The sequence below is a fragment of the Pongo abelii genome, chromosome 5, assembly GCF_028885655.2.
Source record: "Pongo abelii isolate AG06213 chromosome 5, NHGRI_mPonAbe1-v2.0_pri, whole genome shotgun sequence".
In the NCBI taxonomy this organism is placed as follows: Eukaryota; Metazoa; Chordata; class Mammalia; order Primates; family Hominidae; genus Pongo; species Pongo abelii.
This window is the reverse complement of record NC_071990.2, coordinates 110,289,943-110,314,616: the sequence shown is the minus strand read 5'-3', so window position 1 is coordinate 110,314,616 and position 24,674 is coordinate 110,289,943. Positions and strand designations below refer to the sequence as shown.

The following is a 24,674-nucleotide window of genomic DNA, read 5'->3' as shown; positions in this document are numbered from 1 at the left end:
GTTTTTCTTTATGCAGAAGGCCCTTTAAGAAACTTATCTGTCATGAGGTATTGGTTGCCACTTGCCAAATTCAGAATCAAGATGCTGACCAGCATACAGATGCTAACCAGCATACAGATGCTAAAATCCACACTTGACTGCTACATGTTTGCAAAACAGTAACACAGCTTTAAGATTCATACTCACATTCCTGTAACTCCTCCTAGCTGCCACATTTTTACTTAATCCTAATCTGATTTGATTAGCATTTAACATCCAGAATGGCTATGTGCTACCAGTGGGGCACTGATACAGTATAAAGTGGCTCTTGAACAAAGCAGAAATACTCCAGGAGGTTACAAAGTGCCACCCATGGGAAAATGTGAAGAAAACTAGAAAATATTGGCTGTTGCCTTGGAATTTCTATTCCTAAACCCAGTATTATTTTCTGTTCTTTGCTTTGGAACAGAAAATAGCACTGGTTTTAAGAAAGGGAAAAAAGGAAAGGGAAGGGAGGGGAGGGGAAGGGAGGGAAAGGAAGGGGAGGGGAGGGGAGGGAGGGGAAGTGGAGGAGAGGGGAGGGGAGGAGAGGGGAGGGGAGGGGAGGGGAGGGGAGGGGAGGGAAGGGAAGGGAAGGGAAGGGAAGGGAAGGGAAGGGGAGGGGAGGGGAGGGGAGGGGAGGGAAGGGAAGGGAAGGGAAGGGAAGGAAAGGGAAGGGAAGGGAAGGGAAGGCAAGGGAAGGGAAAGGAAGGGAATTCTTTTCTTCTCCAGGCTCTTTGCATGGCTGCCTCCTTCTCATTCATTAAATTCAACTCAATCCTCCCACCCCAAGATTTGGCTGACCTCTGTCAGAGGGTGCTCCCCTCCACTTATTGTTCTCTGCCCCCTGTTTTCTTCATGACACTCACAAGTTAAAGATGTAGGTTTACTTCTTTGTTCACTTGTTTATTGTATGTTGCTCTCAGGGCAGGGACTGGGTCTGTTTCGTCCCCTAACCCAAGTACAGTTCCTGACACAAAGGCAATATCCATGTAATAATCATGGAATGAATGAATGAATGAGAAAATGGAAAACTTCATGATCCTAATTTGTAGAGTGATTTGTGTGTGTGTTGTATGTCTCCCCTCATGCCCCATCTCTGGAATCTGAAGATCTACAGGTATTATTAGTCTCTCTATGGTCTATTTACCATAAGTCAACTTGAAAATGCAGTGCTGATATTTTTCTCCCTTTGGGGAATTCCAAGATTCCAAGAACAACATTTATATGTCAGTAAATAGCTAGAGGAAGTGGTTTTCTTTTCTTTTCTTTTTATTATTTGGGCAATTGCATTCAAAACAGACTTTGGTGAAAGCACAGACTGCATCCTATCAGTACCTGAATTTCCATCCCCTCTGCAAGTGGAAGAAAGCAGTGAGAGCAAAAAGTGTTCGTTGTCCCCTTCATTGCATGGTTGGGAGGAGAAGCAGGAGCTTTCCCTGCTTCCATTTCCACCAGTTTCTTACACTGTTGCCCTAGCTTGGTGTTTTCTACTACTCAACACTTACCTGAGCCACCATCTCCTACTGTCACTGTTTACCTTCTGCTTTTCACTGGCACAGTGGTCCTACAGAGGTAACCCCCTTTGTCCCCTAAGTGCCTGTGGGCAGTGCTACAACTCAGTTTCCCAGTGGTCAGGCCACATCCTAGACCTTACCATTTCTCCATAATTTCAAACACGAAGCTCTTTATCTCTGACTCCCTCCTCCTTTGATTCCGACGTCTCCTCACTCTTTTTTTTTTTTTAAGACAGAGTCTCACTCTGTCGCCTAGGCTGGAGTGCAATGGCACGATCTCGGCTCACTGCAACGTCCGCCTCCCGGGTTCAAGCAATTCTCCTGCCTCAGCTTCCCGAGTAGCTGGGACTACAGGCGCGTGCCACCACGCCCGGCTAATTTTTTGTATTTTTAGTAGAGACAGGGTTTCACCATGTTAGCCAGGATGGTCTCGATCTCCTGACCTTGTGATCCACCCACTTCAGCCTCCCAAAGTGCTGGGATTACAGGCATGAGCCACTGCGCCTGGCCCTCTCCTCACTCTTATTCATCTCCTCTCACCCCTTTACGGACCTCCGGAATTTAATTCCCTTTATTCTCTCACTCAAGGAGGAAAACAGACTTGTGCTGATGGCCCTCAGATGTTAATACCGTAACTCCCCAGGTAAAGGATGATTATTACATCTGTATCAGGAGGTAAACTGTCCAAGGCTGGGCATGATGGCTCATGCCTGTAATCCCAGCACTTTGGGAGGCTGAGGTGGGTGGATCACTTGAGGTCAGGAGTTCAAGACCAGCCTGGCCAACATGGAGAAACCCCATCTCTACTGAAAATATGAAAATTAGCCAGAGGTGGCTGGGCGCGGTGGCTCACGCCTGTAATCCCAGCACTTTGGGAGGCAGAGGTGGGCGGATCACAAGGTCAGGAGATCAAGACCATCCTGGCTAACGGGGTGAAACCCCGTCTCTACTAAAAATACAAAAAATTAGCCAGGTGTGGTGGTGGGCACCTGTAGTCCCAGCTACTCAGGAGGCTGAGGCAGGAGAATGGCATGAACCTGGGAGGTGGAGCTTGCAGTGACCTGAGATCGTGCCACTGCACTCCAGTCTGGGCAACAGAGCGAGACTCTGTCTCAAAAAAAAAAAAGAAAATTAGCCAGAGGTAGTGGTGCACGCCTGTGGTCCCATTGAAGCTGGGAGGCAGAGGTTGCAGTGAGCCGAGATCGCACCACTGCACTCCAGTCTGGGTGACCCAGTGAGACTCTGTCTCAAAAATAAATAAATAAATAAATAAAAATAAAAATAAGTAAACTGTTCAGGATCTTAGAAGCAAAGACACGGTTCCGAGACACTGGGACAGACTCTGCCTTCTCACTCCTTTCTCCTCTACCCTATATCCTCTATGTTTGGTTCAGGAACAGGAGAGTCAATGTTTTTTTAATGTCTCCTTGTTCGTGTAAGATCTTCCTGAATGGTGATACAAACTTCAGATGTAAAATGGCAATGGGATAGGAAAAATGTGGCCATTTTTTCAACTCTGGCAGGATGCTAGCCAAGGAGTGTGTCACTGGTAGTTGCATACCCTGTCAGGAAATTCAGGGGCCTGGGAGATCCAGGCTATGATATGTTGCCTCTGCTCCTGATCTGCGTGGCCAACTCATTTCTCATTAGATCTCTAGATCCTTGCTCAAACAAATTGAACAGTTATAAAAGGGGTGTGCATGCATGCGTGTGTGTGTGTGTGTGTGTGTGTGTGTGTGTGTGTGTGGTGTGTGCTCCCAACTAATCCATAACTCACTGGATACCCTGAGGTCTCACTTTCCCCCATATCCAGCCGGGGATAATGGACCGTGACAGTACTTCTTTCTCTAGCATTTACTCAACTTCCTCTCAACTTTGATTTTATACAATTTTCAGGCACTCTACAATCATGTTTAGGGGTGAAAGGAATAGAATTTATACAAAAGGGGCTCACTACAAATTCATAGCATTGGGTTTTACCAGGGGCCTCTTGACTATGCAGTCATTCGTGTATTTTCCTCTTACTGATGGTCCTGTGGCCTTTCTCATGGCCATGCACCTCCTCACATGTAGCTCTTGCCGTCCACTTCACTAATGCAGATGACCTCTGCCTCCTCCCTCTCTCTGAGACAGCCAGGGCCAGTCAGGAGCACCCACATCTTACCTTTTTGCACCTGAAAATTCTATGTATCCCATTCACCTCAAGGGAAGTGATGTCATTCTTGATTTCTCAAAATTACTCCTCCATCTGATTTCTTCATCCCATCCCCTCCTCTTCCCCAGGGTCATCTGTTTCTCACATTTCCCTTTTCATGTCTGCTGTCTCCTCTTCTCTACTGCTTCCTCCCCTTAGACTATAAACATATTTACGTCTTCCCAACTTAAATAGACAAATGAAACAAAACTCTTCTTTTAGAGTGACAAATAATAGCAGATGAAAGCTTCAAAAATGTTATGGTATCATTGTAAAGACAAGTATACACTAGCTTTGTGAATAAACTTCTTTTCACTTCCAAACCTCATGCCTATCCTGTGCAGCAGCTACCTAACTGGCTTCCTTGTCTCCAAACTCTCCCTCTTTCAGTCCAACTAACATTTTGCTGTCACATTATTTTTCTTTAAACATATGCCTTTGTATGAAATATTTTCCTTATAGGAAAAAGCACAGATTCTTTTGTCTAGAATGCATGAGCATTCACAACCAGCACATCCCCTGACAAACAAACAAACAAACATCCTTTCTTTTCACTATATTTCCACATGAATCTTCCACTCAACTAAGCTGGCTCTGACTATGTCCCATCCAGTATCTCCTCAGCATGCTCTTCATGCTGTACCTCCTAGAATGCACTCCCTACTTTCCTCCCCACCACTTCCCTAAGTCCTATGCTTCCTTCAAACCCAGCTCAATTTCCTCTCCTTCAAGAGGCTTTCCCCAATAGAATCTACCCTTTGGGGACCACTTTCTAAATACGATATTTAATAACTGTCCAACTCATTGTTTGCTTAGCCCTTGGATGTACAGCCTTGCACTGGCATTTACTGGTTTAAGTATCTGTCCTTGTAGGAACAACGTCTTATGTTATACTTCTTTATATATTTCTTTTTAATGAGCACTTAATCTTTCTTATAATGAAAATAAACCTGGCTAGATGAAAAGAGATTTTGGTGGGGAGGGTGTCAGAAAAACTACCAAAGTAAATGTCTAAGGGTTACACACAGGTAGCAAGTTGCATAAAAGGGCATATTGGTTATTTCTTCCTGTAGTACCTGACAGAGGTTGATGTTGCTGTAAATATTCTCCCAGACTTGGTCATAGTTGCACTGATGCAAACCTTGGGAAGCCACAAAAGATGGATGATGTGGAGCCAGCATGACTGTCTTTGCAGCGTGATCTTGGAGCACTTGCATTATTCGCTCAGGGTTGGAAGTCTCAGGGAGAATAGAGAAGAGAAGGAATGGTTATGAGAAGCATACTCCCTTTTTCTCAGCAAGATTTTGGTCACATACACGTGAACAAGGAAGAAAGTTTAGGTAGGACTTTATTCAATTAAAAAATAAAATTAAAGTCCAGCATCATGATTCCCCAAATATGTTTGTCCATTCAGCACTGTAAGTATTCAAATATACTTAGTAGCTCATTTAAAAATTCTGTGACAATCCCCTAAAGACAATAGCAGGTGGTACTCCCACAACTGTTGTGGCATCAGTGAAAAGATAAACACCCATCAGCGTTGGGTGCAAACTCTGTCAACTGTTAGGAAGCTTCTGGGCAATGGAGGAGGGCGCAGAAGTGTAGCACAAGAAGAGCACAAGCTTTATAAGGACACAGACCTGGGCTTGTATCTCTGCAGGAATCCTGGCTTTTCCATGCAGAGCAGGGCAAGTCCACCTAACAAAAATACTAATGATGTCTCTACCCAGAGTGCTGCAATAATGCCTACCATGTAGAAGGAGCTGAATAAATGTCCCTTCTTCTCATCTGGAGGTAAAGAATTTAATAATAATCCCAGAACTGAATTGCTACTTAAGTGATACATATATACTATATCACTTTAATATCACAAAGAACCTCAAAGATCATTTATTTCAATCTCTATCAAAATTCCAAAGACATTTCTTGCAGATATAGAAAAATTCATCCTACAATTTATATGAAATCTCAAGGGACCCCAAGTAGCTAAACAATTTTCCAAAAGAACAAAGTTGAAGAACTTACACTCCCTAAATTCAAAAAATATTACAAAGATATAGTAATCAAAACAGTATGGTACTGGCATAAAGAGAGAGAGGTAGACCAATGGAATGAGTAGAAAGCCTAGAAATAAACTCTCACATATATGGTTAAGGGTGCCAAGACCACTCAATGGGGAAAGGACAATGTCTTCAATATATGTTGTTGGGAAAACTGAATATCCACATGCAAAATAATAAAGTTTTATCCTTATACCACATACAAAAATTACTCAAAATGAATTAAAGATCTAAATGTAAGACCTACAATTATGAAACCCTTAGAAGGAAACATAGGGGAAATGCTTCATGATATTAAGTTTGGCAACAATTTCTTGAATATAACACCAAAAGTCCAAGCAACAAAAGCAAAAATAGACAAATAGGATGACACCAAACTTAACAACTTTTGTGCAGCAAAGGATGCAAATCAATTGAAATGAAGAGTCAACCTATATAACGGGAGAAAAGATTTGCAAATTATATATCCAATAAGTGGCTAATAGCCAGAATACATAAAGAACTCCAGGCTGGGTGCAGTGGTTCACACCTGTAATCCCAGCACTTTGGGAGGCCAAGGCAGGTGGATTGCTTGAGCCCAGGAGTTCAAGACCAGCCTGGGAAACATGCTAAAACCCCAACTCTACAAAAAAATACCAAAAAATTAGCCTGGTGTAGTGGTGTGCACCTGTAATCCCAGCTACTTGAGAGGCTAACGTGGGAGGATCACTTGAGCCCAGGAGGAGGAGGTTGCAGTGAGCCAAGGTCACACCACTGCACTTCAGCCTGGGTGACAGAGTGAGACCCTGTCTCAAAAATAACTGCAACTCAACAAGAAAAAATCAAATAAACTGATTTAAAAATAGGCAGTCAGTTACAAAAAAAAAAAAAAAGAAAGATGAAAGAAAAAATAAGCAAAGGATTTGAATAGATATTATCTAAAGATGATATACAAATGGCTAAGAAGCATATAAAAGATGCTCAACATCACTAATCATCAGAGAAACTCAAATCAAAACCACAGTAAGATTTCACCTCACACCCATTAGAATGGCTGCTATTAAAAATCATAAAATAACCAGTGTTGGTGAAGATGTGGCAAAATTGGAACCTTTGTGCACTGTTGGTGGGATTATAAAATGGTGCAAATGCTATGGAAAACAGTATGGTGGTTCCTTAAAAATAAAATAAAATAAAATTACCATGTGATCTAGCAATTGTACTTCTGGATATATATCCAAAAGAATTGACAGCAAGATCTTGATGAGGTATTTGCAAATCCATATTTATAGCAACATTATTGACAATATCCAAAAGGTGGAAGCAACCCAAATCCTCATATCAGATGAACAGATTTTTTTTAATGTGGTATATACTTATAAGGGAATGTTATTCAGCCTTGAAAAAAGGAAGGAAATTCTGACACACACTGCAACATGGATGAACCTTGAGGACATTATACTAAGTAAAATAAACCACAAAGACAAATATTGCATGATTCCACTTATATGAGGTATCTAAAGTAGCCAAACATATAGAAAAAGAAAGTAGAATGCTGGTTGCCAGGAGCTGGGAGGAAGGGAAAATGAGAGTTGTTGTTTGATGGGTATAGAGTTTAAGTTTGCAAGATAAAAACATCCTGGAGATATACTGTGAAACATTATGAATGTATTCAATGCCACAATTATCATGTTCTTTTGGAGGTGTCAAGTTTCCTTGTTTTTTTGCTTCTTGTAATCTTTTTTTTTTTTTTTTTTGAGATGGAGTTTTGGTCTTGTTGCCCAGGCCGGAGGGCAATGGTGCTATCTCAGCTCACCACAACCTCTGCTTCCCAGGTTCAAGCGATTCTCCTGCCTTAGTCTCCCAAGTAGCTGGGATTACAGTCACGCACCACCATGCCCAGCTAATTTTGTATTTTTAGTAGAGATGGGGTTTCTCCATGTTGGTCAGGCTCGCCTCGAACTCCCAACCTCAAGTCATCCACCTATCTCGGCCTCCCAAAGTGTTGGGATAACAGGCGTGAGCCACCGTGCCTGGACGCTTCTTGTATTCTTACATTGATATGTGTGTATCTGGTGGAATGGGTGCCTCTTCCAATTTTATGGGGTAGCTTTTATAGGGATACATTTTCTGTATCCCTGAATGGTATACGGTAAATATTCATTTAATGTCATCAATAGGTCTTGGAAACCACAACTTTAAGCAAAACAATGTAGAGCAGGTCCTCAAATAACATTTTATTCAATATCATTGTATTGTAATGTTGATGAGAAAAAATGCTGATTTTTCTTATACATTGTTTTGTTTAAAGTTGCAGTTTCCAAGAATCTATCAATGGTGTTCAGTGAGGACGTACTGTACTTAAAGACGGTTAAGATGGTAAATTTTATGTTACTTTTTTTTTTTTTAACCAAAATAAAAGTATCATTTAGGCGCAGGCTCCCCAGAGACCAATGACTGGCCCACCTGGTGCCTACAGCTGCCAGCAAACCCATCTCCTCCAGTGGCAGAGCCACCATGTACTACACCAGTATCCCAGGAACCAACATCCAGCCTGACTGGTGCCTGCAACACCAACCCTGCAATCAGCAGAGATGCCATGCCCACTGTGTGCCTTCCAGAACCTAAGAATTGGCCCACTTGGTGGCCCTTACCCCAAGCAAAGCCACACCACTGCCTTCGCAAATACCCAGAGCCTAGGCCAGTAAGGTACTTGCAGACACTGAATACAGCCAAAGAAATCACACAGAGACTACACTACTGTACCCATCCAGAACCAAAGCTAAAGCATCCTTACCTAACCAACACTATAGGACACATCTATGGGGAAAATGTATCCCTATAAAAGCTACCCCATAAAATTGGAAGAGGCACCCATTCCACCAGATATGCAGATATCAATGTAATAATACAAGAAGCAAAAAAGCAAGGAAACATGACCCCTCCAAAGGAACATGGTATCTAGACCCCAAAGAAAAGGCAATCTATAAAATGCCTGGATAGGAATTCAAAATAATTATTTTAAGAAAACTCAGTGAGATACAAGAGAAAACAGATAGACAACTCAATGAAATCAGAAAAATAATTCATGATCTAAATCAAAAATCTGGCCAGGCATGGTGGCTTATACCTGTAATCCCAGCACTTTGGGAGGCCGAAGTGGGAGGATTGCTTGAGTCCAGGTGTTCAAGACCAGCCTGGGCAACACAGCGAGATCTTGTCTCTACTAAACATTTTTAAAATTAGCTAGGTGTGGTAGTACATGCCTGTAGTCCCAGCTACTTAGGAGGCTGAGGTGGGAGGATCATTTGAGCCCAGAAGTTCAAGGCCATAGTGAGAGTTCTAATTGTGCCACTGCACTCCAGCCTAAGTGACAAAGCAAGACTCTGTCTCAAAAACAAACAAATAAAAAATAAATAAATAAGATACTCAATAGAGATTGATATAAAAAAGACCCAAACAGAGATCTTAGAGTTCAAGAATTCAGTGAATAACATAAGAAATACAATTGAGAAATTCAACAATAGACTAGATCAAGCAGAAGAAAAATTTTCTGAACTTGAAGATCTTTTGAAATAATCCAGCCAGACAAAAAAGAAAAAAGTGAAGAAAGCTTAAACGATTTATATAATACCATTAAGTAAACAAATATTCATTTTATGGGAATTCCAGAAGGAGAAGAGCTGGAACAAGACATAGAAAACCTACATAATAAAATAACCACTGAAATCTTCCCAAGTCTTAGGAGAGATATGGATATCCATATCTAGTAAGCTCAAAAGTTCCCAAATTCAACCCAGAAAGCCCTCTCTGAGGCACATGATAGTTAAACTGTCAAAAGTCAAAGACAAAGGAGAAAATTCTAAAAACAGCAAGAGAAAAGTGTCAAGTTACATATCATGGAATCTCTATCAGACTAACAGAGGTTTCTCAGCAAAACCTTATGGACCAGAAGAGAATAGGATGATATATTTAAAGTGCTGAAAGAAAAGAAAAACTGCCAGTCAAGAGTACTATTCCTAGCAAAGTTAACCTTCAGAAATGAAGGCAAAATAAAGTTTTTCCCAGACAAGGAGAAAATGGGGAATTTATCATCACTAGACTGGCTTTGCAAGAAATATACAAGTCCTGCATCTGGAAGTGAAAGGACAATAACTACCCTCATGAAAACAGACAAAAGTATAAAAGTTACTGATAGAGCAGATACACATAAGAAAGAGAAAGTAATCAAATCTTTTTGCTACAGAAAACCACAAAACTGAAAATATAAACAATAAGAAAGGAGAAAGGAACAAAGACTATATGAAACAACCAGAAAACAACTAATAGAATGACAGGAGTAAGGCTTCACCTATCAACGATAACCTTGAATGTAAACAGTTTAAATTCCCCAATTAAAAGACATAGACTGTCCGAATTGATTTTTTTAAATGATCCAACTATATGCTGCCTAGAAGAAACTCACTTCATCTGTAAAGACACATAAACTAAAAAAAAACAAAAAAAAAGGGATAGAAAAAAATATTCCATGCAAATGGAAGCCAAATGTGAGCAGGTGTAGCTACACTTATATCAGATAAAATAGATTTTAAGTCAAAAAAGGTAAAAAGAGATAAAGTTCATTATATAACGACAAAGGGATCAATTCAGCAAGAGTATATAGTAATTATAAATATATATACACCTAACACCAGAGGACCCGGATATTTAACCAAATATTATTAGATCTAAAGGGAGAGATAGACTCCAATACTATAATAGTTGATGCCTTCAATACCCCACACTCAGCACTGGAGAGATCATCTAGATGGAAATTCAACAAAGAAATATCAATCTTAAATTGCACTATAAACAAATGGACCTAATAGACACTTACAGAACATTTTAACCAACAGTTACAGAATACACATTCTTCTCACCTGCACCTGGAACGTTCTCTGGGATAGACAATATGTTAGGCCATAAAAAAAGACTCAAAAAATTTTAAAAAATCAAAATTATATTAAGTATCTTTTCAGACCTCAATGGAATAAAACTAGAAATCAATAACAAGGGAAAGTTTGGGAACGGCACAAACTCATGGAAATTAAACAACATGCTCCTGAATGACCAACGGATCAATAAAGAAATTAAAAAGCAAATTTTAAAAATTTATTGAAACTAATGAAAATAGAAACACAACATGCTGGCCAGGCGTGGTGGCTCACACCTGTAATCTCAACATTTTGGGAGGCCAAGGCGGGCAGATCACCTGAGGTCAGGAGTTCAAGACGAGCCTGGCCAAAATGCTGAAACCTCATCTCTACTAAAAATACAAATTTAGCCAGGCTTGGGGGCAGGAACCTGTAACCCCAGCTACTCAGGAGGCTGAGGCAGGAGAATTGCTTGAACCCGGGAGGTGGAGGTTGCAATGAGCCAGGATCACACCACTGTACTCCAGTCTGGGTGACAGAGTGAGACTCCATCCCAAAATAAAAATAAAAATAAAAATAAAGAAAAGAAACGTAACAAACCAAAACCTATTGGATACAGCAAAAGCAGTATAAGAAGAAAGTTTATAGCAACAAACACCTACACCAAAAAGTAGTAAATTTTGAAAATAACAACCTACTGATGCACCTCAAGGAACTAAAGAAGCAAGAACAAACCAAATCCAATATAAGTAGAAGGGAATACATAATAAAAATTAGGGAAGAAATAAATTAATTAAAAACTAAAAACAATACAAAAGATCAATGAAACAAAAAGCTGACTTTTTAAAAAGATAAACAAAATTGAAAAACCATTAGCTAGACTACCTAACAAAAAAAAGATCTGAATAAATCAAATTAAAAATGAAAGAGGAGACATTAAAACTGATACCACAGAAATACAAGGATTAGGCCAGGTACAGTGGCTCACACCTGTAATCCCAGCACTTTGGAAGGCTGAGACAGGTGGATCACCTGAGGTCAGGAATTCGAGGCCAGCCTGACCAAAATGGAGAAACTCCGTCTCTACTAAAAATTCAAAATTAGTCGGGCATGGTGGTGGGTGCCTATAATCCCAGCTACTCGGGAGGCTGAGGCAGGAGAATTGCTTGAACCCAGGAGGCAGAGGTTGTGGAGAACCAAGATTGTGCCATTGCACTCCAACCTGGGCAACGAGAGCGAAACTCTGTCTCAAAAAAAAAAAAAAAAAAAAATACAAGGACCATTAAAGACTATTATAAACAACTATAGGCCAACAAATTGGAAAACCTAGAGGAAATCGGTAAACTTCTGGACACATGCAACCTATCAAGATTGAACCAGGAAGAAGTAGAAAACCTGAACAGACAAATAACAAGGAACACAACTGCATCAATAATAGAAAGTCTCTCAACAAAGAAAAGCCAAGAACTGGATGACTTCACTGCTGAATTCTACCAAACTTTTAAAGAATTAACATGGATCCTTCTTATACTATTCCAAAAACATGAAAAGGAGGGAATTCTTCCAAATTCATTCTACAAGGCCAATATTACCCTAATACAAAACCCAGACAAGCACAGAACAACAAAAAAAGAAAACTACAGGCTGATATTCCTGATGAACATAGATGCAAAAATCTTCAACAAAACAGTAGTAAACCAAATCCAACAGCGCACCAAAAGATTAATACACCATGATCAAGTGAGATTTATCCCAGGGATCCAAGGATGATTCAATATACACAACTCAATAAACTTGATACATCACATAAAGAGAATGAGGAACAAAAATGCATGATCATTTCAATAGGCACAGAAAAAGCATTTGATAAAATTCAACATCCCTTCATGATAAAAACTCTCAACAAATTAGGCATAGAAGAAATTTACCTAAGCACTATAAAGTCTACATATGACAAATCTACAACTAACATTATGAGGAAAAGTTGAAAGCTTTTCCTCTAATCGTTGGAACAATATAAAGGTGCCTACTTTCCCCACTACAATTTGACACTGTACTAGAAGGCCTAGCCAGAGCAACTAGGCAAAATGAAAAACAAAGGGCATTCAAATTGGAAAAAAGGAAGTCAAATTGTCTTTTTGAAGACAATGTGATCTTATATGTGGAAAAACCTAAAGACTTTGCCAAAAACTCTTAGAACTGACAGACAAATTCAGTAAAATTTCAGGATACAAAATCAACATACAAAAATTATTGACATTTCTATACACCAATAACAAACTAGCTGAAAAAGGAACCAAGAAAGCAATTACATTTTCAATAGCTATAAAAAATATTATGTAGGAATAAAATTAACCCCCAGGTGAAAGATCTCAACAATAAAAACTACGAAGTACCAATGGAAGAAATGGAAGAAAACACAAAAAATGGAAAGAAATATCATGTTCATAGATTGAAAAGATTAATATGTTGAAAATGACCATACCCAAATTGATCCACAGATTCAAAGCAATCCCTATCAAAACACCACTGACATTCTTCACAGAAATAGAAAAAATAATCCTAAAATGTGTACGGAACCACAAAAGACCCAAACAACCAAAGTAATCCTGGTCAAAAAGGACAAAGCTGGTGGCATCACATTATCTGACTTCAAAATATACTACAAATACACTGTAACTAAAGCAGCATGGTACTGGCATAAAAACAGGTACATGGATCAATGAAACAGAATAGAGAACCCAGAAATAAATCCTCATATTTATAGTCAAGTGATTTTTAACAAAGGCACCAAAAACATACATTGGGGAAAGAACAGTCTCTTCAATAAATGATACTGGATAAACTGGATATCTGGATATGCAGAAAAATGAAACAAGACCCTTCTCTCTCCATATACAAAAATCAACTCAAAATGGATTAAAGATTTAAATATAAGACTCTGAACTATAAAACTATTAGAAGAAACTATAAGGAGAAACACTTCAGGACATTGGTCTGGGAAAATATTTTATGGATATAATCTCCAAAGCATAGACAACAAAAGCAAAAATAGACAAGTGGGATTATATCAAACTAAACACACACACACACACACACACACATACACACACAAATAATCTGATTTAGAAATGGGAAAATGATCCTGAATGGATATTTCCCAAAAGAAAGTATTCAAATGACCAACAAGTATATGAAAAAATGCTCAACATCACTAATCATCAAATGCAAATCAAAAACCACAATGTGATATAATCTCATTCCAGTTAGAATGGCTATTAACAAAAAGACAAAAAAAATCAAATTCTGGCAAAGATGCAGAGAAAAGACAACTCTTATACACTGTTGGACTTATAAATTACCATAGCTATTATTGAAAAAAGTACGGAGGTCCCTCTAAAACCTATAACTAGAACTACCACATGATCCAGCAATCTCACTATGGTGTATAAATTTTTTAAAAAGGACATCAGTATATTGAACAGATATCTGTACTCCCATGTTTATTGCAGCCCTATTCACAATAACCAAGATAAAAGTATCTGTTAACAGATGAATGGATAAAGAAAATGTGTTATATATACCCAATGGAATACTATTTGGCCATAAAAAGAATGAGATCCTGTCATTTGCAACAACACTGATGAGCTTGGAGGACTTTATGTTAAGTGAAATAAGCCAGGCACTGAAAGGAAAATACATGTTCTTACTCATGTTCTCCACATGTTCTTACTCATTTTCACAAGCTAAAAAAGTTGTTCTCATAGAAGTAGAAAGTAGAATAGCGATTATTAAGGCTGAGAGGGTGAGGGTGGGATAGGGAGAGATTGTTTAAAGGATACAAAATTATCAGTAGATAGGGAAAATAAGTTCTTGCATTCCATAGCACTGTAAGGTGACTGTGGTTAACAATAATTTATTGTATATTTTCAAATAATTAGAAAAGGGGATTTTGAATATTCCCAAGGCAAATAAATAATAGATGTTTGAGAAGATGGATATGCTTGTTACCTTGATTTGATAATTATACATTGTATGTATCAAAATATCACTCTGTACCCTATAATTATGTACAATTTTTGTCAATTAAAATATTTTAAAAAATAATTTAGTTGAGTATTTTGTTTCACAGATAAAGAAGCTAAGGCTCAAGGAGGTTACATGACTAGACAAATATCACAGAGAGTTGGTGTTAAAGCTGGACTAAAATCCAGTTTTTTGGGTTTTGTTTTTGGTTTTTGTTGTTGTTGTTGTTTTGTTGTTGTTGTTGTTGTTTGAGACAGAGTCTCACGCTCTCACCCAGGCTGGAGTGCAGTGACGCAATCATGGCTCACTGCAACCTTGACCTCCTGGGCTCAAGCAATCCTCCCACCTCAGCCTCCCGAGTAGCTGGGACTACAGGTTTGTTTCACCACACCTGGCTAATTTTTAAAGAAAAGAATTTGTAGAGGCAGGGTCTCTTTTTGTTGCCTACGCTGGTCTTGAACTCCTGGGCTCAAACAATCCTCCTGCCTTGGCCTCCCAAAGTGCTGGGATTACAGACATGAGTCACTGTGCCTGGACCTAAAGTCCAGCTTTTTGACAACTTTTTATTCTCTACTGAAAGCTAACAGGATTTTTAAAATGTGGCAATTAGATTAGAAAGTTTAAAATAAGGCTGGGCGTGGTGGCTCATGCCTGTAATCCTACCATTTTGGGAGGCCGAGGTGGGCAGATCACTTGAGGTCGAGAGTTCGAGACCAGCCTGGCCAACATGGTGAAACCGCGACTCTACTAAAAATGCAAAAATTAGCTGGGCATGGTAGCGCACGCCTGTAATCCCAGCTGCTAGGGAGGCTGAGGCAGGAGAATCGCTTGAGCCCAGGAGGCAGAGGTTGCAGTGAGCCGAGATCACGCCACTGTACTCCAGTCTGGTGAAAGAGCAAGACTCTTGTCTCAAAAAAAAAAAAAAAGTTTCAAATAAAGCCGTCATAGTGAATCCATGCCAACATTTTTAAAAAGGGAAAGAAAATTGCATATTTTGAGAATGATTTTAGCAAACATCTACATGGAAACATGGTTATTTTCTCACCTTCAAAAACTTTGCTTGGAGTTGCAATAATGCATCTGTTCTTCTCCATTCTTTTAATTTAGTCAAAAGCTTCTTTTGCCACAGATCACATTTTGGCTTGATCTAGTGGATAAACATGTTCACATAAAGTTACAACATAACAGAATGATTCTAAATAAAAGTTGCAAGCAAAGAGATTCAAGGACCTTCTGAAATGGTATCTGGCTTTGGTGCTAGGTTGGCTAGGACAAGTGAGCTTTTGGAAAGGGTCTTCATGGGTTCACAGATCCACTGAAGGAGACAGCAGCATCAGTTCCTGTTGGTGCCTGGCCTATAAGATGCAGTAGATCTATCTGGGATGACACCATACCATCCACAAGCAGCAGGGACCCTAAATCCATCAGAGTTGGTCATTGCACTTTATTTACAGGGCAAAAGAAAGTTCACCCACAGACTCCTTGTGACTCCACATTTAAAACATCTTTCATATTAATAAACTGTATTTCAAAAATAAGTTCTGTTGCTGTAAATACCATTAACACTCAAATTTATATCTCAGCCCTAAACTCCAGCCTATTATATCCAACTACTCCTTTGATATCTATTCTTGGATATCAAGTGTAACAATCTAAAACAGAAAGTCCGGCTTCCCTTACATGGACTACCTTGTTCCTCAAGCACTAGATGGAACTAGGAGCGATCTTTGATTTCTCTCAGTCCATCTTGATTCACTCCTATGGTCTGAATGTGTTCCTCTAAAATTTAAATGTTGAAACCTAACCCCCAAGGTGATGGCATTAGTAATAGAATTTGGGGATGTGATTAGATCATGATGGTAGAGCCCTCATGAACAGTATTCATGCCCTTACAAGAGGCCTGAGGGAGCTTGGCTTTTTTCTTCCACCATGTGAGGACACAGGGAGAAGTCAGAAGCCTGTAGCCTGAAAGAGGACCTTCCAGAACTTAACCATGCTGGCCCCCTGATCTTGGACTTCCCAGCCTCTAGAACTGTGAGAAATATATTTCTGTTCTTTATAAGCTACACAGTTTATGGTATTTTGTTAAAGCAGCCTGAATAGACTAAAACAGTCATACACAATTTATTTGATTTTATTTTAATTTTTAGATGGAGTCTCACTCTGTCACTAGGCTGGAGTGCAGTGGTGCAATCTCAGCTCACTGCAACCTCCACCTCCCAGGTTCAAGCGATTCTCCTGCCTCAGCCTCCCAAGTAGCTGGGACTACAGGCACGCGCCACCATGCCCAGCTAATTTTTGTATTTTTTTTTTTAGTACAGAGAGGGTTTCACCATGTTGGCCAGGATGGTCTCAATGTCTTGACCTCATGATCCGCCCACCTTGGCCTCCCAAAGTGCTGGGATTACAGGCGTGAGCCACAGCACCTGGCCAAGATTTTTCTTTTCTTCATAATACAATCAATCCTTGTTGTTTGTGGATTCCATGTTTGTGATTTTGCCTACTATCCAACATTTTTTGTGACTCAAAACTCAATACTAGTAGAGCTTTCACAGTCACTCATAGGCGTGTGCAGGATGGTAAAAATTTGAATCACTCAATGGGCATATTCTCAACTCCGTTTGAACAAGGCAACACTCTGCCTTCTTGTTTCTGCTCGCATATTACAAACAAGCATCCTTTTATGGTCCATTTAGTGCCACATTCTTCACATTTTTGTGCTTTTTGGTGGTCATTTTACTGTTGAAAATGGTCCCCATGGGTAGTGCCAAAGTAATGTCTGATGTTCCTAAGCATTAGAAGGCTGTGTGATGTGCCTTTTGGAAAAAATACATGTGTTAGATAAGCTTCATTCAGGCATGAATTATAGTGCTGTTAGTCATTAGTTCAATGTTAATGAATCAACAATATATTTTAAATAAGATGTCTTTAAACAGAAACACACATAAAACAGTTATGTATTGATGAGTGTTCCGACAAGAGGTTCACAGGAACTAACTCTATTTCCCCTAGGAGTAACGATTCAATATTTGCTAACTCGGTGATCCTGGTGACTTTCCAGAACACAACTACCTTGAATAACAAGAACTGACCATAGTTAGCACGACCTAAAATCATCTTATTTAGTCTGCTTACTTGCATATTGTTTGTGAACTGTGTATCTCCAGCATGAAGGGCCATACCTGATATACAATATGTACCAAATAAATAGTTTTTGACTCAACGGTTGGATTTACACAAGTCAATCACACCCTTGGATGGTAAGCTTAGCTCTTGCCAAGTATCTGAGATCATTAGTAATAAGCAGGGAGTTTGAGCCCATTAGAGTGGGGTACAGGCATCTGCAGAATCTTCAGAGAAGGCAGATCAGCATAGCAAACCTCGACATAGAGCCAAGGCAGGCAAAGAGCTGAGACAGTGTGGCACACAAGGCCAGGTTATCTGAGTTGCCTCCCTTGAGGACAGGGAAGCATCTCCCCTAGTCAAAGAGGACATTTTGCTGAGGGCACTAAGGAGTGGGGACAACAGGGACCACATAAACCTGGTGTTGCCAGGTTGCCTAGCCTGCTTAGATGACACTGTGACACTGCTGACATCACTGATAGATGACTATCACCACGAGTCTCTTTACCTTTATGAAGGAAATCCAGTTGGCTCTCTTTTTCAGGGTCATTCTGGGTCCTGCCAAACCCAAATTATCTGCTTTAGCTATTCCAGCTTCATAGTCTGGAAACATTTGCAATCTCTGTTGCTCCATGAAGACGCTTTGAAATTTTTGGGAAACCTAAACAGGATGAAGTGAGAAGTGGAACCCAGAAAAAAAGTCTCAGAGAGAGTGGGCAATTTCAAAAACAGCTACTGATTGTCTTTGAAATAGCTTTGGAATCAAACTAATTTATAAAACACAACTCTGTGATAGTGACAAGACCTTAAATGGGCATACCTGTGTGGCGCATGTTCTCAGTCAGCTCATTACCATAATTGTGTGTATTACCTGTTCTGAATGTCTGCTCCAGAGATTGGAAATACATTAATGTATTTATATATATATATTTTGAACTGGAACCTAAACATAAGTGAGAAGTAAATTGTCCACCTTTGGAAATGCATTCACTTTTTCCGACCACCCAATAAACTATTACAGACTATCTAAGGATTAAATAAATCCCGCTCTCAGAGGCCTGACGATGCTAGAACCTGTTAAACTCTTTAAGGCATCTCAACCTATTCCCTTCATAGCTTACTTTCAGACTGAGGCTACAAGTGCTTTCTACGACATTGATTCCTACTGTCAAAATGCTGAACATTCCTTCTTCCCCCTCCAGTGTGGGCCCCTGTGGTGGCACCTTCATCACTGTACTTGCCACATTGTGTCAGGATTTCCTCACTACATGGTGAGCCCCATTCAGGGCATAGACTATGAATGTCAAGAATCCACCACATGGTGATGGCCACACAACAATGTGAACGTACTTAATGCCACTGAACTGAACACTTACAATGGCTAAAATGGTAAATTCTGTTATGTTATTTTACCACTCACGTGTTCACATGTACACACACAGTAAGAAACTACCACAGTGCTGACACATACTAGGGCCTCAACAAAGGTTTCTGGAATGAGTGAGCAAATTTGTGAGTCACAGAGCTGAAGATTCTTCTAGTAATAATGCTGCTACCTCTGAGGTTGTGCTATCCAATGCTGTTACCCCTAGCAACATGTGGCTGTTTAACATTATGAATTAATTAGAATTAAATAAAATTTGAAATCTAGTTCTTCAGTTGTGCTAACCACATTCCAAGTGCTCAGATAACTATTAGTGTATGTGACTAGGGGTTAACATGGGACAGTGCAAAGGCAGAACAGATCCATTGCTTCTGGAAGTTCAGTGAGACAGTGCTGGTCTATGACTGGGTTGGCAAACTTCTTAAAGGGTCAGATAGTAGGTGTTTTAGCCTTTATTGACCACAAGGTCTCTGTCACAACTACTCAAGTCTGCTGTTGTAGTGTGAAAGCAGCCATAGAAAATACATACATGAATAGGCATGACTGTTGCTAGGGTCTGAATGTTTGTGTCCCCATAAGATTCATGTGTTGAAATTCTAACCCCAAAGTGATGGTATTAGGAGATGGGAATTTGGGGAGGTGATTGGGTCATAAAGGTGAAGTCTTCACAAATAGGATTAGTGCCCTTATAAAAGAAGCCTGAGAGACTCTTGTCCTTCTACCATGTGCGGACACAGCGAGAAGGCACCACCTATGAGCCAGAAAGTGGGCCCTCACCAGACATCGGACTACCTTGATCTTAAACTTTCCAGCCTCCAGAACTGTAAGAAATAAATTTCTGTTGTTTAGAAGCCACTCCGTTTATGGTATTTTGTTATAGCAGCCTGAATGAACCTAAGACTGCTGTATTCCAAAACAACTTTATTTTAAGAAAACAAGTGGGGCTGTAGTTTGCTGACCCTGCTCTCAGGCATTAGAGTATCAGAATAAACAGCACCTAAACATAGGAACCCTTCCTAGGCAAAAAAGTTGATGTAATGTGACTGGTTATCTTGGAACACAATTAGTATTTCACATAATACTATCATAAGAAAATTAAAAGTGGAAATTATCATCATAAAAAGGAGACAAGCTGTTCTTTGGGAACAACATGGCTTTGTTGGAGTGCTCCACCAGACTTGTGTTCACTTGTTTATCATTAATAATAGTCTCCTGGACCGGGCGTGGTGGCTCGCACCTGTAATCCTAGCACTTTGGGAGGCTGAGGCGGGCAGATCACAAGGTCAGGAGATCGAGACCATCCTGGCAAACATGGTGAAACCCCATCTCTACTAAAAATACAAAAAATTAGCTGGGCGTGGTGGCGGGCGCTTGTAGTCCCAGCTACTCGGGAGGCTGAGGCAGGAGAATGGCGTGAACCCAGGAGGCGGGGCTTGCAGTGAGCCGAGATCGTGCCACTGCACTCCAGCCTGGGCAACAAAGCGAGACTCCGTCTCAAAAAAAATAAATAAATAAAATAATAATAATAATAATAATAGTCTCCTGGGCTATAATTAACTTATATTTATTTTGGTTCTTCTTAAACACCATCATATTCTGATTCTGTGTTTTGCCTATCATAATCCTTGATGATAATAAGGGGAGGACACTCCCACAGAAACACTCTGCTGGAGACAGTGCTGCTGGTGGCATGAAAAGAAAGGCAAAAGCTAAACATCATCACCTTCAAGGAAACAAGAAGACATGTGATACCACTGGTTCCAGTGAGCTTAAAGAGGCTGTGTTACATACTAATAAAAATCATCCTGGGCCGGGCGTGGTGGCTCACGCCTGTAATCCCAGCTTTTTGGGAGGCCAAGGCGGTGGATCACTTGAGGTCAGGAGTTCAAGATCAGCCTGGCGAATGTAGTGAAACTCTGTCTCTACTAAAAATACAAAAATTAGCTGGGCATGGTGGCGCATGTCTGTAATCCCAGCTACTCGGGAGGCTGAGGCAGAAGAATTGCTTGAACCTGGGAGGTGGAGGTTGCAGTGAGTTGAGATTGTGCCACTCTACTCCAGCCTGGGTGATAGACCGAGACTCTGTCTAAAAACAAAACAAAACAACCTCCCCCCCCCACACACACACACACAAAATCCTGGTAAAATTATGCTAGAACAAATGGAAATGCAAGTGAAATTTCAAACTCAAGCAAACGGTGATAGCACAGACGGTAGCTTACTTCTTACATAAAGAGCATTCAAAACTATTCAGATCTTATTTTTACCTGTTTGGATCCATCAATGTCTTATTTTTACCTAGCAAATATATATACTTGCAAATAATATACAGCTAGAGCGTTATTGTTGAAACTTTTGTTATTATAAATCTGAAGCTTGGCCAGGTGTGGTGGCTCATGCCAGTAATCCCAGCACTTTGGGAGGCCAATGCGGGCAGATCACCTAAAGCCAGGAGTTCAAGACCAGCCTGGCCAATATGGCAACCCCATCTCTACCAAAAATACAGAAATTAGCCAGGTGTGGCTGAGGCAGGAGAATCTCTTGGACCCAGGAGGCAGAGATTGCATTGAGCTGAGATTGCACCACTGCACTCCAGCCTGGGTGACAGAGCAAGATTCTATCTCAAATATTTTTAAAAATCTGAAGCTATCTACCTATAGTCCTATTTTTCTCTTTCAAACAAGTTTTTTTTTTTTTTTTTTTTGAGACAGGTTTTCACTATGCTGCCCATCCTGGGCTCAAGTGATCCCCTGCTTCAGCCTCCCAAAGCGCTGGGATTACAGGCATGAACCACCATGCCTGGCCCCCTTTGAAACAAGTTTTAACATGGCTTTTGATAATATGAGTTGTTTTCATTTCAGGAAGTACAACACTGTGTTATAGCAGAGAAGACTGCATGACTTTAAACATCACTATACAATGTACCCTCTATTAAATATAAAGCATTTTGTCAATAAGGAAAGCTATTGCAATATATTTTGAGAACTGGAGGGCTTTAGATAATTGACAACTCTGCCATGCAAATTTGCCACATCTTTACATCATCTGCTATAGACTGTACACTACTTTTGCTTTAAGTTCTACAGAAAAACAAGTCCTGAAATCCTTCTGGGTTCACTATTTGAGTCCCATTACTCTTACAGAGGAAGCTTTTCCTAACTGCTAATCAAAATTTCACCTATTACTACTTTATATGATCACTCTTGAAACAATTGTTGGTAGTAAAAGGTGCAACTCTGTGGCAAATACCAGTGCTTTCCTTCATGAACACCTATATTTGTATTAAGAAAGAGTATATCAAATACCAAGGAAAAAAGTTCCATTTCCTTAGCAGAGTCCCAGAGCTCTTCTACATCATATGGGATATTGAAATGGGAGAGCAGGAGCTTCAGCTGAGGTTTCAGTTCTCCTGTTTCTGTTGCATGTTGGGGGAGGACAAAAGTAGCTTCTGTTCTCATTGGCCCTGAGGAAAATCAAAATCAAGAACATTAAGACCAATGAATACTGTCGGGGAGAGAAAATGGAGAGTCCTTTGAGATAGGTAGAAGTAGGAGCTCCTCTACCGATGGGAGGCCCATTCTGCTCCTTTCCCAACATTTTCTGCCACAATTTATAGTCTGCACCCTACCTGGCCAGGTGGATCTGACAAATCCTTGGAGCTGGGCTTTTGTAGGAGGCAGCAAGGACTCCTTGCCATCTCACAGCCTACAGGAGAAACCCAACAGACCTTTTGGGGAATGACTTGGAGCAGAATTGCCTATAGTCCTTTGTGGTAAATGAAGAACATAATTTATAAATTTATCCAACAAATTAGAAGAAGGTGAGAGCCTTCAGCTGTTTTCACATGGCTAACTCCCCCTCATCTCTAAGGACCCAGTTTGGACTCCCCTCCTTCAAGAAGCCTTCTCAGATGCCCCACAACCAGGGTTGGCTGCCTCTCCCAGGCATTCCCAGGACACTCTGTGCATCCAAGCAAGAATGTCACTCAGAGTAGAAATCTTATCAGGTTTCTTAGCCATCTGTAACACAAGGTAAAGGCACGAAAACTGTATTAATTTTATTCAGATGAAGAAATTATTTTAGATTTGTGTAATATGAAAACTGGAAGGAGACTTAGAGATCACTGATTCTGAAAGGTTTATTATGGGGATGACCAAATTGAGGCCCCAGGAGATGAAATGCAGGCCCACAGTGAGGCCAGGACAGGAATAAGCCTAGAGCCCAGTACTGCTGACTTCAAGTCAATTTTTTTCTCTCACGCTTAATTTGCTAATTATAAAGACAGAGATTAAAACATGTCTCAAAAAGTGTTTGTTATTTTTTCCCATCTGAAAATATTAAACTAAGACTTGTTTTATTAAGAAGATAAAAACTTTTGGTATACAGAACAATTTTTAGCAAGCTCATGGGACAACCAGCATAAGTCTAAAATTATAATCTTCTTTGCTCCACATTACCCGAGGGGAAAGAAGATTAATTTCTTACCAGAAATGCTGGTATCCACAGGGTCAGGAGATGCAGAACTCTGAATGTCAGGGTCAATGTCATTGACACAGACATTTTCATTTTTCTGACCAACTTCAGCAACTTGGTTGAAATCTACACTCAGCACTTTGGAGATGGGCAAATACTGGAGGGCCTATAGAAGGGCAAGACCAAGAGGCCAAACATCAATACAATTCTCACAGAAGCTTCCAGACTCAGGTTCAGGAGCAGCCCTTTGCTTTGGGAGAGAACAGAAGTAGAAGTGGAGCCTCAGTAACCTGCCCAATGATAAGGGGCTACATTTGGAGCTCGGAGACGTAGTACTGTTACTGACTCTGAGTGGCCTTAACCTCCAAACAGGTCTACTTTGATCAAGGACCCCAAATGGACAAGGCACTGTGTGGGGTGCTAGGGAGACAAAGAGGAATAAGACAGGATACAACCTCAAAGAGCTCACGGTTTACTAAAGACCCAGACTTATAAGCAGATCGTTATAACACCATGTGACTGTGTGAGAAATGTATCAGAGGCAGAGCCCATAGTGGCTGGCTGGGTGTGGGGAAAGGACGAAGCCCGTTTCCGATTTGGGCAATTCCGTGTATGATGGTGTCTCTGAGCTAAGGCAGAGAGAAGTAGGAAAAGATGTGGGTAGAAAAACAATAATCTTTCCGAAATGGAAATGTGATCATGTTACTCCTTTCTGATGCCTCTAGCCTGACTTAGAGCCTCTCTGTGACTTTCTTTACCCTATGCTTACACTTATCCTGTTCTTTTTTACCCCATTGTATTTCAGTTGAATATTCACTTACCCGTCTTCCTACCAGCCGAGGACCCAGTTACTTTTCAGCAAAGGCCGTATCTTTGCTGCATGCCTAGGACAAGTACCTGGCACATATTAGACCCTCATTAAACATCACCTAATATTTAAAAAGTGGATCTAAATCAGAGAGCATAAATCCTGAACAAGATGATGAA

General features: G+C 40.3%; 1 protein-coding gene across 1 annotated transcript in view; it reads right to left on the bottom strand.

Annotated features, from left to right (window-relative positions):
- The window catches only part of LOC134759385 (uncharacterized), a 54,300-nt gene extending 29,707 nt beyond the window's left edge, over positions 1–24,593 (bottom strand). Inside the window, exons 1-6 of the mRNA XM_063725298.1 lie at positions 24,585–24,593; positions 23,700–23,853; positions 22,520–22,677; positions 18,339–18,491; positions 15,753–15,854; positions 4,806–4,967 (exon numbers count right to left, since the gene is read on the bottom strand). Coding sequence (XP_063581368.1) covers positions 4,806–4,967; positions 15,753–15,854; positions 18,339–18,491; positions 22,520–22,677; positions 23,700–23,853; positions 24,585–24,593 — 738 coding nt within the window. The remainder of the gene's footprint in view (positions 1–4,805; positions 4,968–15,752; positions 15,855–18,338; positions 18,492–22,519; positions 22,678–23,699; positions 23,854–24,584) is intronic.
- Between the last annotated feature and the right edge of the window lie 81 nt (positions 24,594–24,674).